This window comes from Nothobranchius furzeri, chromosome 13, assembly GCF_043380555.1.
Source record: "Nothobranchius furzeri strain GRZ-AD chromosome 13, NfurGRZ-RIMD1, whole genome shotgun sequence".
Classification (NCBI taxonomy): domain Eukaryota; kingdom Metazoa; phylum Chordata; class Actinopteri; order Cyprinodontiformes; family Nothobranchiidae; genus Nothobranchius; species Nothobranchius furzeri.
In genome coordinates, this window is record NC_091753.1 from 35,191,546 (window position 1) to 35,210,309 (window position 18,764).

The 18,764-nt window shown below is 41.9% G+C and overlaps 1 protein-coding gene across 6 annotated transcripts in view; it reads left to right on the forward strand.

Moving 5' to 3' along the window:
• Positions 1-18,764, forward strand: part of gria4a (glutamate receptor, ionotropic, AMPA 4a) — a 195,887-nt gene that overhangs the window by 88,652 nt on the left and 88,471 nt on the right. For 5 of the 6 annotated variants that reach the window (XM_015951696.3, XM_015951695.3, XM_054742742.2 and 2 more), the window contains exons 8-10: positions 6,355-6,522; positions 8,646-8,750; positions 9,371-9,475. In XM_015951696.3, coding sequence (XP_015807182.1) covers positions 6,355-6,522; positions 8,646-8,750; positions 9,371-9,475 — 378 coding nt within the window. Of the gene's footprint in view, positions 1-6,354; positions 6,523-8,645; positions 8,751-9,370; positions 9,476-11,059; positions 15,618-18,764 lie in introns of those variants that run through there. The other variant, XM_015951699.3, reaches the window with a different exon arrangement.

The following is an 18,764-nucleotide window of genomic DNA, read 5'->3' on the forward strand; positions in this document are numbered from 1 at the left end:
TGAATAGACTGTTTTTCCTTTACTTTTGATTTGGTTTTGATGTTGAGATCATCACCATTTAGTGACACAACATGAAATTTCAGTTAATCTGAATTACTGTCATTTAGTCTCATTGGTAAAGAGCAGCTTCACTAAGAAACCATTGTTTTATTTGTAGTGATCTGTAGTTTGTATATTTATACACTGTAATTAGATCTAAGTAATTAATCAGAAGTGGTTGTTTTTATCATCAGGGAGTTTACTTAAACACTCTGTATTGACTGAGAGACAAGAAAAGAGAGAGTTGGGATCATTTAAGAATCTTTAATTTCTATAATTATAAATTCTTACAATCTACCAGGACTATCGCAATGATGGATGCATATGGATTTGAATGTTATAGTGTTGGCGTGTGGGTGTGTGTTTTGTTCAGAATCTCTAGGCTGGCGTAGCGAATCTGGTTGTTATGACTAGGCTACCACGAGGCTTCAGAAGCTGATGACATGAGCCGCCATTTTGCCGTAACCACGTACCCTGTGGAGCCTCCCGTGTAGATCAGGAAATGCCAGGTCCTCGGACCCTCGGATGTACCGGAGCTGGTGAAACAGCGGTCGCAGCACTACAAAGCCCGTCTGTGGGTCGACTCCGGTAGCAGCGGCAGGCGTCAGCGAGTTCACTCTTATTTTGAAGGAACGTCGTCTTGTTGTTCAAACGACGGAAATCTCCAGCTTGACAGTTCTCAGCTTAAAGTAGAAAGTACATCTGGCCAGGCTGTACCTCTCCTTTGGCGGTGATGGATTGAGAGCTGGTTGAAAACTACGTTGAGAGTATGATGTAACTCCTTTGGAGCTCAGATTGAACAGAGCTGAGGTTAAAATGGAACTGAGTATAAAATGGCGTTGCCTTGTTTTATATCCCCTAGTTGTTTACAAATCTTAGTAAACCGGATTGGACAACTTCAGTAAACAACCCAGATTCTCTCTATGACAGACGAAAGTTCTGATTGGTTGAAAACAATGTGTCATGCGTTTCCATGTCAATGCAGATCAGTCTGTCTGGTGCAGTCCTGTTTATTCATTAAACACATAACTCCTGACATCTTTATTTCACAGATCATTCACCTGATTATTAATGATCAACATATGCTCTGATTAGCTTTATCACGAATAAAGTACTTTGATTAATTAATGGAAAGCGTTCTTCTTCTCCTCTTCTGGAATGTAAACATACTGAAACCAGCATCCGACCTTGGCGATGTTACTGTGTGAAGGGACAGCTGTTAAGGGCAGACAATAGGATCTTAATAACGCTACACACTATTATTTCTGATAATCAGTCACTCTGAGTTTTTCATGCAGGCTGAACACGAAAATAGTCTCCTACACCAATCTCCTGTGTTCGCTTCTGATAGAAAATAGATGGTGAAACGCTTGGATTTCAAAAGTCCAGGAATCAGCAGAGAATGCCTAAACTAGTCGAAGCTAACTGTTAGCATTAGCGACTCCGCCCAATGACAGAACTACTTCAGCTTTGTGTTATTTGTGGAGATACAACATCAACGTTGCAGAGAAAACTGAGTCAGTGGTGGAGTCACTGGCTGATAGCCAATCAGAGGAGAGATGTCAAAATGTTAGGAAATAAGACTCCGAATCCTGTCAGCTGAAGCATCTTTTTCCTCTGGCTCACTTCTCAAACAGGCGCACTGGAGCTTTTCTTCCCCAGAGAACAACTTACAGGGCATTCATTCAAATTCAATTCAATTCAATTCAAAAATACTTCATTAATGGCAGAGGGAAATTCAATTGAGACCACTGCAAATGTATAAAAAATACGAAGAAAGTTGACCTTTACACATTAACATCTGGTGGGCTTGGATGTTTTCATGTATAGGAATCTATGGGATTTATATTTTACCTTTCATCCAAAAGGTTTTCCAGTATAGGTTGCTAGAGGTTGAGTTGTGTTGTTAAATGTTTTTGTAGATTCTCATTCATCCAGAATGTGATCAGGGACATATATCCTGATCTAGTGGCTCCAACAACATTTTTGGGATAATTGTCCCTCTGATGCCTCACAAACCTGAAACTCCCAACCCACAAGTCTTTGTTCAGATGAGTCCACTTACCTTTTATTTATAAGATGGGGTTGTCATGATATGCATCTACTTCACCACTTCATGTCTGGCTGCATAAATTCAGCCTAAATTCAGCTTTTAACTCTGAATATTTGATTATTGCTAAGCACTTGGTTCTCATGTTCACCCGCACACACACGCGCACACACACACACACACACACACACACACACACACACACACACACGCGCGCGCATGCGCGCATGCACACTTAGAAGCATTGGCATTGGTGGTTAAACTATAAAACAAAGAAGAAGCGCAGGTTTCTCACCCAGGTGTGCAGTTGCAGGGTGATATGCTGTGTTTGGATTATTCAGAGGGTTTTGTGGTTCGTTCAGTGCAGCTTCTTAGCCAATCAGAGCGTGACCCGTGGATATCTGAGAAGCTGATTTGTTACTTTAAAGGTTCATAAAGTTTCTTTCTCACACGGTTTCAGGCCTTATTGTTTCCTCTGCATATTTGTTGTCAACTTATTCTGGCACGAAACATTTTCACTGTTTGTCTCCAGCTCTGTATTTACAATCACGACTGAAGCATTCTTCTGCCTCCTTACCTCATTAAACTGCATGTATCTCTGTCAAGCATCAGGTCTTCTCGCTCTATTCATGTCCCTCCTTCTCTCGCATTAGTACATCTATATTTAGACCTCCTTCCTTTTTTCTGTCCCTGTCTTTGTCCCTCTCACACTCAAAAGCACACAGCTATTGACGGGTTAGTGACCTGAAGCCAAGTAGAGATGCATATATTAACTGGAAATATGTCCACCTACCCATTAAAAATACATCAGACTGAAATTCTAAGTTACCTGCCTCCTGGCTCATAAACAGCCAAGGAAAAAAGTGCAGAAAATGTTTTTGCTCTAAGACTGTAAATGCTGAGAGCCATCTGGAGCCTGTAAATTGTAGGAACTTGTGTGTTTATGGTGTATATTTGTATTATTGGCTTATATTTCACCCACTGGCCATTGCTAATTGGCTAATCATCTCTGTAATACTCATGTGATGGATTATCATTAGCAAATCAGTTGTCCCATTGCACAATAACAACATTTTTACACTCCAATAGAGTAAGCCAATTATGCCTGATTGTGACACAATGAAACTGTTTTGATGGTAAGAAATAAACACAGCTGCAAAATTCAGAGCTGAAAATAAATGAGAAGTAATTCCTGATCTAATTATAGAAAGTTATATTTTTGTTAATATGGAAATATTATTTCAAGTATTATACAAGATTACACAAAATTAGACAACCTCTACTGACGATAAATGTCTGGAAGTTGCCCCTGGCTGTTTTGTGTTGCATAAAACCTGAGCTCAGTTTGCCTTGAGCCGGCCAGCAGCATGAAGTCGAGTGAAAATCTGGTGCAATAATGTACAGCATGAAAAGCACAATTTAAACTTGTCCCCTCAGCTTTGGAGACCAGCTGTTAAGGGAACTCCTTTTGGCGATCAATCAAAGTCTCTTAACCACTGGTGTACCTTGAAATGAGCTTTTGAGTCAGTGAGATTCTGTTGAAATGTAATGAAATGATCACTGACCTGGTAAAGGAATATAATAATATCACAAAATTTTAGCCTCAGTGCATACCATCACACAGACATTTTTTACAGCACCACACTCCCTCCTGCTCAGCCTTTTTTAGCCTTGCACTCTCTCTGATTGCATGATCAGAATAAGATTTGGTTCTTTTATCAAAGTTTAGTCACTCAGAAAGCACGTAACAGTTTTCCAGACTCGTGTTCAAGGCCGATTTGTTTGTTCAAATTAACTTTTCAATTTCTTATCTGGATTTAACTTTGCTTCTGAAAAGTTTTGTCACTTGTGCACATGTGCCCAATGTGCTGAAAATCTCTAAGTACAACTTGACAATATATGGGTGAATGTGGATCTTGTTTAAGCCCCTGTGGGTTGCGTATGGTTCTGTTGCTCTTTTTTCCTTTTGCTACGATTTTATTGAAACATTCCTAAAGTTACCCATAATTGTAGCTGCCACAATTGTTGTTTTCAGCTTGCAAATATTAAGATGTTGCAGTAAATTCTTCTCGTTATGCACAAACAACCAGGGCCTGTTGTTTATGTGCACGCATAATTGAAAAGGTGAGATTATTTTTTTTAGGTTAAGCCCAGTTGCTCCACTAATCTTCCTCCCTGTATCAGTAACCATGAGTTCTTTCTTTTGTGTTATTTGTCCTGTGGCAACAGCCACACCACCTTCCACCACTGCAGTAATAGATCTAACTTTGCAGAACCAGAGGAGTGTTGTCCAGGTTGTTCTACGTAAAGTGATGTTTAAAATGTAGCATCTTTACATTGTGTATCTACATTCAAATCATTTTATTCATCATTTCTACAACTGGTTGACGATCTATTTAGAAAATGTGATTTGTTCACATTTCTTAAATGAAAATGTGTGAGAATAGGATCAATGAACATGTTGTTTGTTACCAGGGGCAGATCTACTGGGGTGGCATAGGGTGGCAACTGCCACCCTGAAAAAGCCTTGCTATTCCTGCCGTCACCACAGCTGGCAGAAATGATTTAAAGATATTTTTGTGTAAATCTGACATTTCAAACAAATAAACACATAATTTACGTAAATAAACATTTTACGCGAAACTCGTGGTTACTATAAAGCACTGTTTACATTATGTGCCATGAAAATCTTTGAGGATACGGTTTGGAATTGGCCCCAGTCAGATTAGCTAGAAGATCATGTTTCTGGGCGGAAGTAATTGATGTTTCTCCAAACTGAGGTTGATCAATAAATGGGTAAGATTTTAGTTGTTCAGACTCATTTTTACTGAAACACACCTCAAAAGACCTGAACTGTCTATTTTAAGTAGCTAGTGTTAAGCATAATCTGGATCATCTGGATTAAAAACTTCAACAGTTTTATGTGCTCTGAAAATGGTTTTGTTATGAAACTTAGAAAACTACAGTGTGACAGTTTTGACTGAAAATGTTTTCTCTGCCAAGGCTTGTCAGTCCCTCTCCTAAAGACCTCCTCAGTTTCAAAGATCACAAACAGGATGACGCGTGCGGCTCCTCCGAAGCTCACATTGTGGCGCACAAATCAAAAGGTGTCAGTGAGAGAAACTACCTACAGAGAAAAACAGAAGATCTCTGCTGACTTCCCTCTTTTCTCCCATTTTCATCTCTTCCCTTGTCTCCAGTGTGATGTGAAAGCAGCCTGCTGTGTGTTTGACTGCTTGTGTCTGTGTGGCACTCTGTGTGTGTTCTGGGTGGGATGAGCGGTTCTCTGCCGGTAAATATGTCTTAGCAGCTCCGAAGCCTTTATTTTTCTGATGGATTTGTTGAATGATTTGTCAGAGCACACACTTTGAAAAGTTTCAGACTCCTAATGCCTCATCTAAGCTTTTCAATTCAAAATAGTTTTTATCATATTTATGTCACTTTTTGAAGTGTTAAGAACTTAGAATTTATTATAATGCATTTATAGAAACTCACAAGTTGTAGGAATTTAGAGGTCCTCATTTAGTATAGTAACGTCTAGGGTCGTGGGTTGGTCTCTTGGACTCTGTACTAGACTGGTTCTGTTCATACCTGGAGAATAGCGTTTTTAGCGTGCAGCTTGTGCCTCACCCTTGGTTTTGGGGAAGTGCCTCAGGGCTCAGTCCTGGAGCCCCTCCTATTTTCCATTTATCTTCTACCCTTGTGATAGATTTTTCAGCGTTGATTTGTCAGATCTATAAAAGGACCAGACATGGACGTCCAATTTGTAAATTGTCTCTAAATGAGGTAAAGACTGAGTTTATTCTTTTTGAGCCTAGAAGCCTTTTACGCACATCGTCTGTTCCTAATATTCTGTGTATTAACTTGAAACAACGTGTCAATAGCTTTGGGATGAAATTGGACGTAGGATTTTCAATGGTCCCTCAAAAAAATGCAATCTATCTAATGTCATTTTAAGTGTGTTCAGATGCCTATGGAGCCACTAAGCCATGGAACTCCGGCACTTTTACAGTGAGGTTACATTTATGATGGTGATGATTGATTATCTGAGGGTTTAACACCCAAAGTCAAATAAAAGTCACAGCACTTAGAGTAATGGTTGAATTGGCACGGCCTGTTTCCTGCAGTGCAGTTGTTGGGTTTATTTCAATTCTAGTAAAAAATAATAATAATTCTCATCACATCTGTATTAAAAAAAACTCAAAAGATGTCAGTTTTGTAACGGTTATTGAAATATTTTGTATATTTGTGTATTTGTTTTACAGTATACCTCATCGCTGACATACGATGGCGTCCTGGTAATGGCTGAGGCCTTCCGTAACCTTCGTCGCCAAAAAATTGACATCAGTCGCCGTGGCAACGCTGGTGACTGCCTGGCTAATCCGGCTGCTCCCTGGAACCAAGGAATAGACATGGAGCGTGCTCTCAAACAGGTCAGCAAACTCAGAAAAAACAAGCTCCTGCTTGTGTTTTCTTCAATTTTTATTATGTCTAAGTAAAGATATTGGACAATACTTAAATGTGTCATTGGAACAGGCTACTGACATCAGTCTCTAATGTCTTGTCAGTAGAAGACTTATTAAACCATCCTAAACTATTCATGTCTTGCACATCCGTTTGCTGTGAGGACCAGAGTGCTCACATTTTGTATCGGGTCCAGACGAGTTAAAATATGCTGGCTATTTACGGACACGCTCAGTGTGTGTTACATAAAGGAGAATGATGATCTGACACTTCATGTGATGCATTTATTGCTCATTACTCCCTTTAAAAGGGTAATCTGTGGCAGTATCCAGCTGCTGGCTGTGAGCACAGCTGCAGCTGCTCTCCCTGGCTGCTGATGCTGGAGCTCAGTGGATTTTGAGCAGACTGTGGATGGTCATTTTGGTTCAGCCTTTGTGCATGTCCAGTCGATAGCATTCAAACGCGCTGTGCCTCTTTGTTCGATGCGTTACAAACACATGAAAGGGACTCAGGTATCGAGCTAAATTGTGGGGACACTTGTAGCAGGTGTTATTAATGCTAATAAAAGAAACAGCAGAGTGCATCACAGCTGTAATGATATGAGCTAAAGCAGAGTCACCACTGCTGGTCATGGTGATCACTATCACTCCTCTACACTTTAGCTCTGATTACAGTTTCTGTCTGTTCCAGTAATGGTCAGCCAGAGGTGGTGCATCGTTTCTTTTTGTTTTATTTCTAAATGAATCAAGGCTGACTTCAGTCAGGCCAGCAGTCGCAGAGCTGGTGTCTCTATTAATATCACATTCACTCGGCTCTGGCGTTCAAGGACCCTTCAGATTTAAGGACATAGCCTCAAAGACTAAGTTCAATGAGAAGCAATTTTATACTTTATATTTTTTATTTATAAATTATCTGTCAAACATGCAGGCTAAACGTAAAACCAGACTTATCCCCTTTTTCCTGCATTAGCAACGAAAAAAGAAAAGGAAACACTCAGATTAGAAAATTCAGTCAATCGCACATTAGCATTCATGGACTCACCCATCTTGGCTCAGGACAGGGGAAGGCTGTTGTTGGTTTAGCATCCAGGAAACAGCAGAGAAAGTTAGCAGTAGCAACTCCACCACACAGCAGAACTTCTCCAGGTTTGTGTTATTTATGGAGATAAAACATTAACATTATAGTAAACAGAGTCAGTGGTAGATTTGCTTTGCTGTTAGCCAATCAGATGCAAATATCAGGAGATAAGCCTTCAAATTCTGCCTTCTGCTTCCCTCTGCTCCGGCTCACTTCTAGCTCCTGAAACAGGAGCGCCAGAGCTTTTTTTTCAACAAACATTGACTCACAAGGCATTTCTTTACACTAAAGACCACTGCAGACTTGTTGAAAAAAAGTTGTGAACTTGGTCATTTATGCCACTTACACACTAGCGTCAGCTTCACTTCACTCTGCCCCGGCCGCATTTGTTCTTCACTGCCTTGATGTCTCCATTATTAAACAAAAGTGGCCTGAGCAGTCTTGCCTTCGGAGACTCTAACTCTGATATTGCATCCTGCTTCACTGTGTCTGGCAGTGCTGTGTGTGTGTGTGTGTGTGTGTGTGTGTGTGTGTGTGTGTGTGTGTGTGTGTGTGTGTGTGTGACATGGAAAAACGGCTTCAGTCAGAGTCTCGTTATGTCCACAGCATCCAGAATGATAATGAATCACGCTTGCGGGCTGATTCTATCCACCAATTGGAAGCTCCGCCTAATAGTGGGCATGCTTTTGAGCCGACCAGTCGGTCAGCAGTAGGTGTGTCGGCCCTGTTTGGCTCCAGGCAGACCTCCTCGAGAAGAGGGCTGAAATGACGTCCAGTTGCGCTCGGGAAAATCCGAGGCTACCTAAATGAGAAAACTCCCAACCCGGTCCAGGTGGAGTGGAGCTGCTGCTAGTGTGTAAGGGCTATAAAATTCTGCAGCACATCAAACTCATTCAAGTCTTACAATAATGTTCCTTTAAAAGATTTCAGTCATGCAGGCATTTATTTTGTTTTGATTTCATCATAATTGTTATGAGTTTTCCAATCCTTACTTTTATTGTTGCTATAAATCCAGGTTCGCATTCAGGGCCTCACCGGAAACATCCAGTTTGATCACTTTGGTCGAAGAATCAATTACACCATGGACGTGTTCGAACTGAAGAGCAATGGACCACGGAAGGTAGGCTCTCCTCTTGGCTTTAAACTACAACAAGGATGTGTGGTTTACTTCATTCTTTCAAGCTTCATCATACTAAAAAAAATAAAAACAGCAAATTTTGACATATATATTATCTCTAAATCTTATGATTGTGTGTCACTAAGGATCATTCTTGTAGAAGCTTGCAAAAGGAAACTGTTCTTGTTATGTTGATAAATCTCACAAAAGTTCATTTACATTCATTTTATTCCAAAATTTGTGCTTTTTTTAGATGTATTTGACACAATTACTGTCAAATGTTTGATCACAGCAAAACAAAACAATTCCTAAGCTTCTGCATTTTCTAAAGAAAACAATTTCAAATGAATGAGTTTTCTTCATGAAAATTTTCAGAGAAAGAAAAGATGACAGTATTTATAGTAAACACAAAGTGAATTCAATAAAGATATAAAGTATAATTCAAGTAACTCAATATTTCCTCATAATCAAAGTGTTTCTTAAAATTAAAAAAATACTTTTTACTCATTTTTATTGAGCCTTTTATGTTATTTTTGATTTGATGCATTAGTTACTTACCCTTTCTCCTGCGTAAGTGTCTGCAGGCTCTGACTTTTACTTTTGCACGGTTTTTGTTTCCTCAGATTGGCTACTGGAACGACATCGACAAGCTTGTGTTGAACGAGAATCCGCTGTCCAACGACAGCTCAGCGATGGAGAATAGGACTGTTGTCGTGACAACAATCATGGTAATGTACTCTGCGTCTGATTTGGGGGGGGGGGGGGGGGGGGCATACTTTTGCTCAAGTTTGATGCTTTTGGTTAAAGCCGTTTTCCAAGTTCTACTCATTACAGAGCTCGGAAAAGCAAATTGTTAAGTTGTAATGACTCAACATAGGATTTTTAGGCACTTCTTAATTAGTTACTGGAAACCTCTAAATTTAATTGACTACTAAACATTAATTACTACCTCCTTTTCCTTTTGATGCTAGCTGAAGTCCTTGTTGGTGGCTGGCCTCTATGATTTGGAGGAAATCTGAACAGGATCTGCTCAGAAACTTTGTAGAAAGTGAGCAGATGATGACTTCTCAGCTAAAGTTGAATGTGACTCAGGAAACACTTTTAATGAGTATGACATGCACTCTATGCTCTAATAAGCATCTCACATCTCAGAAAAGCAGGATATACCTAATAAAACAGGGGAAAAAATTCTAATTTACAGCCTTTTAAGAAAATTGCCTCTTTTAATTTGTCCAACAAAAATACATAAAGATGCAGAAATGTACTTCTGGTCACGCTCCGATGTTTGTAACAAGATTTATATAGTTCACAAGCATCACACCCTACAGGTTATGAAACTAAGCCTGGGGCCTACATTGACCTTTGGCCTTTCATTATCCATTCAGAGTTGGAGAGCCCATGGGAGGACGTACATTGAGGGAGTAACAGAGGAAAAATCAGATCGGAGAGGATGAGTTTTATGAGTTGGAGAGAGTTCCCACAGACCAGCCAGAAGGGGGTGGCACTTGTCCATTTGGAAGATTAAACTAATGTCTCATTAGCAGGGAAATTTAAAACTGACCTCGAAACACCATTTAGAAATGACCTCGGTCCGCTGTTTAATTATTCCCTCCTTTTCCCTGTGAGGAGAATGAATGAGGACTCTTTGGTGGATCCTCTGCTTACACATGATGCCACTTCACCCTTCTGCAAATGTTTTTATGGTGACCATCTTCTTCATGTAACTCCAATCAGTCTAATTCAATTAGGCATGCAAAATGATGCAAGTGAAAGCAACTCAAAGGCCTAATTTTAGCCAAGAGATAAAACAAGCAACAGATACTCAGGATGCATTGCCTTATGGAGAAAAGTGATGAATGGGACCAAAGTATCTTTAGTTGTACTTGTGCAAAACTCACATAAATGGTACAATCATTTACTATGCTGCCTGTTATGGTTGGAAGCAGAACTTATAGATTCAGAAAAGTGTAAGAAATTCAGATTTTAATTGTGTATATGCATGTATGAAAACACATCACTGTGTTTCTATCCTTATGGCTGTTGAATTTGTCTTATTTGTGTAATCGTAGAAGAGATGAGTCACAGTGCTGTTTGCCGTCTCCGTCCCCTCTGTATTGCTGCCCTCCCATGTCTGTTTGTGCCATGACCTTTTCCAAACTTCTGCCTTGTCATTCCTGTCCTGTTTCTCTTTAACCCATCTCTGCTCTCTCACCCCTTGTTTCTAATGAAACTCCTCTCGTCCCATTTTTCTCTGTGGATGACCTCAGCAGGCCTTGACTAACATTAGCTCAGCCACCTCCTCCTCTTTGCAGCCTCTGATGATGAGGAAGCCTCTGCTGCGACACTGATCCCGAATCTGCAGGCAGAGAAATGGGATTGAGAGCCAGAACTCTGGAAAAGGCACAACTACCAGACTGAATCTGATGCTGTGCAGAGACTCAGTGGGCATGTTTTTGCCTCTCCTGTATGTTTTTTTAATTGTTAATATTGGGATTTTGTTCTGAAATCACTGAGATAATTTTCTTTGTGTTGTCATGGTGAAAAATTAATGAAAAAGAGGTTTATGCTTGGTGTGTTTTAAGCCTGCCTTTCTCCCTGCTTCCTATCTTGAAAACGAGAGGTTTCTAAAGCTTTCTCTGGTCCTTTTTAAGGTCTTAGTTCTTATCTGCAAGATTTCATCTGATTGTGAGAAAACCCACTGTAAATATGGACTGCTTTTCTGATGTTTCAAGGACACCTCACAGCAAATTTTGGTTGCATTGCAATGTGCCGTCAGAAGAAATTGAAAAATATTGATACACTGAAATATTGCAAAGTTTTATTTCATGACACTGAATCAATATTTGAAAGCATTGTACCTTTTTTTAAAATAATTTACATGCAAACATTTATTGATTCATTTGTGTGGTGCAATTCAAACTCCGACTGCTAGGTGGCAGCATTTTTACCACCTTCATTCTGATGGAACAACGAGATCTTACGATAACACTGAATGTGTCTGGCCTGAGTTTTCCCAATTAAACTCAATCTTTAAAATTGTAAATATTGTCTAGCTTTTAGTATCACGTTATATCATATCACCTCCCCTGTATAGTGATAAATATTGTAACGCCAGATTCTCACTAATGTACAGTTATTAAACTGCTGCCACAAACTGAAAAATGCTAAAATGTAATCATGTAACCTTGTTTTATAATATTGTGTCGATATTCTTTCACATTTTATATTACAAGTTTCTCACTGGGCCTCCACAGCAAAAAAAATTATTTACGTGAATTTACGCGAGCCTAGACCATTCTCCAATAACACTGTGTATCCACAAGAAGAACTGTCAGTCAGTGATAATGCTCCCAGTTCCCAGAGTGCAGGGAGGGTGGTCTACTGAAGCAGGGCCAGCTTATCACACCATCCTAGCTTGAATGCTAACCCAACCTGCATTGGATCAATGTTGATCTGTAAACTTCACGCTAACTGTCGAAGAGGAGGCAGCAGAATTAAAAAGGGATTTATCTTGTTTGTATCGGAGCTAAGTTATTAGTGTAGCGTTAAACCTTAAAAGTGCTGCCAACTTTTGAGCTTTTTCAATTCATAAGAACGGGAGAAGGTGTTGGCGTGCAGACCATTTTGCCTCTGGAAGATTGCCGTGAGAGTGCGGGGGGTCGCTGATTTTTCTGGGTGAGATATTGGAGGTGTGGCATGAGAGCGAGCGTGTAAAGAGGGTCAAATGCGTGTGTCTCACACTCAATGCATGAGCGTTGGCAGTCCTGCCTTAAGCTGGGCGGACATTGTCACTGTCCAACTCTACGACTTCCTCACAGCAAGACTCATGAGTCATGTTTTCACTGTACGATCCAGTACTCAGATGCAACCTGACTGCTCACACTGCACGTGAGGTAGCAACACGACAGACCTAAAAATATGCTAAAAACAGTCATACTTACACAACCTGTTGGACCTTCAAGTCCGAAAATCCTGAAGACCAGGAGGCTGTTGTGGTGTTATTGATGTCTGTTGTCCTCCGGGCTTGCAGTGGGAAGACACGCAGAGGTTTATTGGGGTTGGAGAAGGAAGATGAAAGAAAGGAACTAAAACAATGTTTTGGGATCAGTTTAAGTTGACATAAACATGGCAAACAAGCTTTCTTGACATTCCTTGTCATTGTGTATGGAGAAAAGTGTTGAAATAAAAAAAACAACAAATGTTGATACAAAAATTGCTGTAAGCCATGTTGATGCATGCGCTGTGAGCGGCTCTGGTGTTCTTGTTGTCACCATGCTGCTTCAACAGTGTGAGAACCTTAAGCTTGGTTTATGCTTGATGCATTCACTTTCCCCTTGGTGATGCGGCTCGCGGATGGAACGAGCTTCACAACTCGCAGCATTTATGGTTCATGTGGCTTGTCTCTGCGGTGAGCCAATATTCTCCCAAACTGAACGGGGCAGCATGGAGCTCTACAGCATGCATCCAACACTACCATAGTAGAAGTAGAAATTGGCACCAGCATTTTTTAACAGCGTCCTCGTCTTTTCCGACAGTGCGAGCTATTTCTCTCCAAGAATTATTAACGATATGTTGATCACGGTGATCTTTGAGAGCTGAATCATACAAATGTCTGTATTTACGAACCTCTGCCATACTAGTTCTTGCCGGTCCGCCATGTTTTTCCCCGTCCAACTGTCCGCGTGGTTAGAAAATTTCCTAGGTGCGCGGTGCGGAAATTTTGGGCCGTACGGAGGCACAGTGGAGGGACGTGGTTGTTAAAATGACGCAATTTCCCCGCACGGAGCCGTGCGGACCTTGTAGATGCGTCAAGCATAAACCAACCTTTACAACGGACAGGCAAAATATCAAACATGTTTGATATTCGGTCGACCGCACAATGCGAGCTGGTCTTAAGGTGTGACCTCCTGTAAACTACATGACACATGACGCAAAACTCGCCCTGACCTCACAGACTCTTGCACGAAAGGAAATTCAGCTCAAAGCACTGTTGTTTTAGCTTATTGTAGCGTTAGCAGGGGTGTGCTAGCATCCAAATTGCCTGATTCCTTCTGGTTTTAGATAGTTTCCTGCAGATTAGCAGCTCCTGCAGGACCCCATGAAGGCTGAGGAGATAATTCAGCAGTATAAATCAGGTGTATCAGGTGTGCATACAGTGTAAGAACATTGAACATAAAATCAGTCTTTATGCAGATGATGTCACTTTTTCTCCAGAATTTTCTCCAGAATTCTTAATCCTCTTTCTCTCAAGCAAAAGAAATGATAAACTCTTTTTCAACCGTCCTTTTCAGATTACTCAATAAACTGGTTAAAATCCACAGTTCTACCAATTAATTTCTCGTTTGTCAATTTGCTTAATACACAATTGGAGTCAGGGAATATCACATACCTGTGAATTAATGTTTCTCCCAAGCTGGCAGATCTAACCAAACTAAACTACATCCCACTTTTAAAGAAAGTGGAAGATGATCTTGCAAGATGGAAATCCTTACCAATATCACTCATGGTACAGGTTGCTACAATTAAAATTATGGTCTTATTTTCAATGATCCCAAACAACCACCATCTACCTGGTTTAGGTCTCTGGACTCCTCAATCACTAAAATCCTTTGGCAGGATAAACCTCCGCAAATTAGCTTAAAAATGCTTCAGAAGACCAAAGATAGAGGAGGACTGGATCTACTTTCAGACTTACCATTTATTAGCTCAAGAATAAGAAAACATGAAGGTTTTAAAAGTATTAATATCAGCACCTCTCTGGCAGCATGGAAGTTGAGATGGTGCTCGTGCGGGTGCAAGCAGCGAGCTGCTCGTCCTCTTTATGCAATGGAACCTTGCGTTTTATTGGCTTTTATTGATGTTTTATTGGCTTTTATGTATTTTTGTTGTCTCTGATGCCTTTTTTGAATGGTGTGGCTTCTCTGGTGACGTATGATCGAGCAGCGCTGCTGAGGCTTGGTCCTCCCGTTGATGTAGCGGGTGCTGCGCACTGGGAACCTCACGGATGGCGTTGCTGTTTGGACTGCCCGTGTGCAACCCCCCCCCCCCCAAGCCGTGATGTGTCGGCCCTCTGTAGGCCCCAGCTCGAGAAGGAAGCATCGGAGAAGACGGGGAAAGAGAGGTAGCCGGCGTGTGAGACGTCTGGCTGGACTTCCTGGATCCCTGAAGAAGCGGCTGGTCCGATTCGGCCCAGCTTCTGACCTGGTGGTTCCGAGATGTCTTATGATTACTCTGCGCCCTGCCTAGTGAACTTGGCCGGCTCTGAGGGTGAGCTGGCACCGCGCCACGGCCAATCGGCTCGGGGATCTCGACAGAGTGGGGTTAGATGGGAGAATCTACGCTCGGTTACGGGCTCAGAGTTAAAGGAGACTGTGCCCGTGCGCGATCCCGGTGCTGCAGCCCCGCCGCAGACCCCGTTTGGTCTGGTCAATGAACAAAACTTTTATTCTTCGGGATTTTTTTATTCAGCATGACTTGACTTTTCTGTGCATCGGTGAGTCCTGGATCCTGTTTGGTGACTCAAGCGCCCTGCTGGAGCTGGTACCACCTGGCTGCTCCTGTTTTAATATCCCTAGATCGCGGGGAAGAGGCGGTGGGCTGGTTGTTGTTTTAAAATCCAGCTTTCCTTGTAAACATCTTACACCCACCATGTCATTTTCTTCTTTTGAACTGTGCCTGTTTGAAATGTGCATCTCCCCCCACCTGCTCGTTATGCTAATTGATCGCCCTCCAAAGACTGACTCTAACTTCCTTAATGATTTCTGTGATCTTGTGGCAGACTGCATCCTAAAATATGACTGTCCTATTTTTTGGTGATTTTAACATCCATATCTGTTGTCCTGACAATGTGCTTTCTAAAGGTTTTTTTAATTTGCTAGATTCGTTCAATCTAACTCAATGGGTATTGTCCCCAACTCATGCCAGGGGTCACACCCTGGACCTGGTTCTCTCTTTTGGTCTCCCTGTCATGAACCATGTGACTTTGCCTCCTGTGTTCTCTGACCACTCTCCAATACTCTGTGATGTTACGTTGCCATGTCCTGTCCCTGTGTGTGAAGCTCCAGCTACTAGGTTCAGAGACCTGGATACAGAAACTGTCGCAAAGTTTGTGGACTGTATGTCTGTAAGGTTAGAGACCTTTAACCCAGATCCATCTAACATTGATCACTATTCACAACACTTTGATTTACTTTGTAATCAGGTCCTGGATGTAGTTGCCCCTCTCAAGCTTTGCAAGTCTTGGCCTAGGAGGGAGCCATGGCTCTCTGATGTCACACGGGCTTGTAGGCGGGCGTGTAGATCCTCTGAGAGAAAGTGGAAAAGGATGGCCTACAGGTCTCGCGTGAGTTGTTCAGAGCATCTCTGGTTGCTTATCAGGATGCTGTGAGGGCTGCCAGAATGGCCTATTTTGCAGACATCATTGAAACAAACTCCAAGAATCTCAAGATTCTCAACAAAACACTGAATTATGTTCTGGTGTATCAAGAGCCTAGCTCCATGTCTCCTACAGCTGCTGGAAACTCTGAAGATTTTCACAGATACTTTGTTCATAAAGTATCAGGCATTAGAGCAGCTATTTCTGGTAACTCTATTGACCCTGTTCCAGTTCCTCCATCACCACCCACCCTGAGCTCCCTCAATACTGTTTCATACTCTGAGCTGAGTAAGCTTGTTGTGACGCAGAAGCCATCTGGCTCTCCACTTGACGTTCTGCCGCCTCGTCTCTGGAAGGCTGCCTTTCCGTGTCTTGGCCCTTCACTTGGTCAGATTATCAATGGGAGCCTCAGCACAGGTGTGGTACCAGCTGCTTTGAAAGCAGCAGTTGTTCGGCCAACCCTGAAGAAACCTGGTGCTGATGTCTCTGTGATAGAAAATTACAGGCCTATCTCTACCCTTCCCTTTACATCAAAACTGCTTGAGAAAATCGTTTATCAGCAGCTAGTCTCACATTTGCCTGACTCTGATCTGTTTGAGGTTTTCCAATCTGGGTTCATGTGTTGCCATAGCACAGAGTCAGCTCTACTGAGGGTCTTAAATGATATCTATCTATCTATCTATCACTAGATCAGGGTACATCTGTGGTGCTTCTGTTGTTAGACCTGACGGCAGCCTTTGACACAGTTGACCACGCGATTCTACTTGATCGCTTGGAACGATGGGTTGGGATCAAAGTGTCTGCTCTGGATTGGTTTAGATCGTATCTCCACAACAGGGCATTCTGTGTTAAACTGGGTGATGTTTTTTCTTCTTGGGAGGGGCTCCGCTGGGGGGTCCCGCAGGGATCAATCCTTGGTCCTCTTTTGTTTGCCATTTATCTGCTTCCTCTGGGGGTCAATCTTTCGTAAACATGGCCTATCATTCCATCTGTATGCTGACGATTGCCAGATTTACTCTCCATTGTGTCAGGAGAAAGGTCACTCTGTCCAGTCCTTTGTGTCCTGTCTTAACGAGGTGAAGTCTTGGCTAATGGCCAACGTTCTGTATCTGAATGAGGGAAAGGCAGAGCTCATTGTTTTTCACCCCAACAGCAGGGCTGTGGGTCGTTATGTTGATCTTGGCCCTCTTTCTCCCTACTCAAAACCAGTTGTCACCAGTTTGGGGGTGAAAATTGATGCTGGACTTAAATTTGATGCTTACATCAACTCTGTGATCCGGTCCAGTTTCTTTCACCTGAGACGCCTTGCAAAAATCAAGCATATGCTATCAAGAGCCCACCTGGAGCAGGTACTGCATGCATTTGTAATTTCTAGGCTTTATTACTGCAACTCTCTCTATGCAGGGTTGTGTCAGTCATCACTGTGTCACCTACAGGTTGTGCAGAACAGCGCAGCCAGGTTCCTGACCGGGACCAGGAAACTGGACCACATCAGTCCGGTTCTGGCCTCCCAGTACTGGCTTCCTGTCTATTATCGTTCACACTTCAAACTCCTCATCTTTGTTTATAATTTCATCCAGGGTGGTGGTCCCCGCTATCTAGCCACACTCCTGAACAGACATTCCCCATCATGCGCTCTGCGCTCCTCCGACCAAGGCATGCTCGCTGTCTCTCGTTCTAAGTGTCGTACTCGCAGGGAACAGGCTTTTTCAGTCCTAGCTACGTCACTCTGGAACCAGTTGCCACCCTCAGTTAGGCTGACCCCATCTCTGCCAGTCTTTAAGAGTCGCCTAAAAACCCACCTCCTCCGCTTGGCGTTTCCTGAATGTGTTTGAATTTGGCCCTCTTGTATGTTGATTTTATTTCCCTGTTTTCATTGGTTCACGCTATCCCTTGTTTTACCCATTTGTCTTCTACTAGAATGTTTTACCTTTTTTGTAATTTGTAATTTGTAATTTGAATTGCTTTTATTTTTGATTCATTCACCATATTTAACTTTCTCTTGTACCATGTTCAGCGCCTTGGGCTTCCCAATAGGGTTGCTGAAGGCGCTTTATAAATAAAGCTTTGAGTGATTGATTGATTGAGTATCTAAAAATGACAGAGTCTTCACTAATACCATGCAGATGCACACCCATCTGGAATAATCCAGATTTTTAGCTAAATAGCAAAATGATGAACATTCCAGACTGGAAAAGTAAAGGAATCCTATACCTGGAACAAATATATGAGGGACTGGACTTTATCCCATTTAACAGATTAGTAACCCAATTTGGGCTAGATAAGAATAGCTTTTTAGATTATCACCTAATTAAATCTGCTGTTGTAAGCTCAATAAAGTAGAATTAAAACACCACCAAGGGTATTAGACTTCTATAATCTCAAACCCCCCAAACTACTGTCTAAAGCAGGGATTCCCAAAGTGTGGTGCGCGCGAGCTGCCGCTAGGGGGTGCGCGAGGTGAAAAGTGTAATGGCTGCGGAGCTCAGAGAAGTCTGTCATATGTCACCATTAGCGTAGCCAGAAACTCATTTGTGGGTGGGCCTCAGAAAATGTAAGTGGGCCCAATAAATGTAATTGAAAACACGTACATTTTTGCGCGTGTGTCCTCCGCATGTGCCCTAGCTTCATAATAACAATGC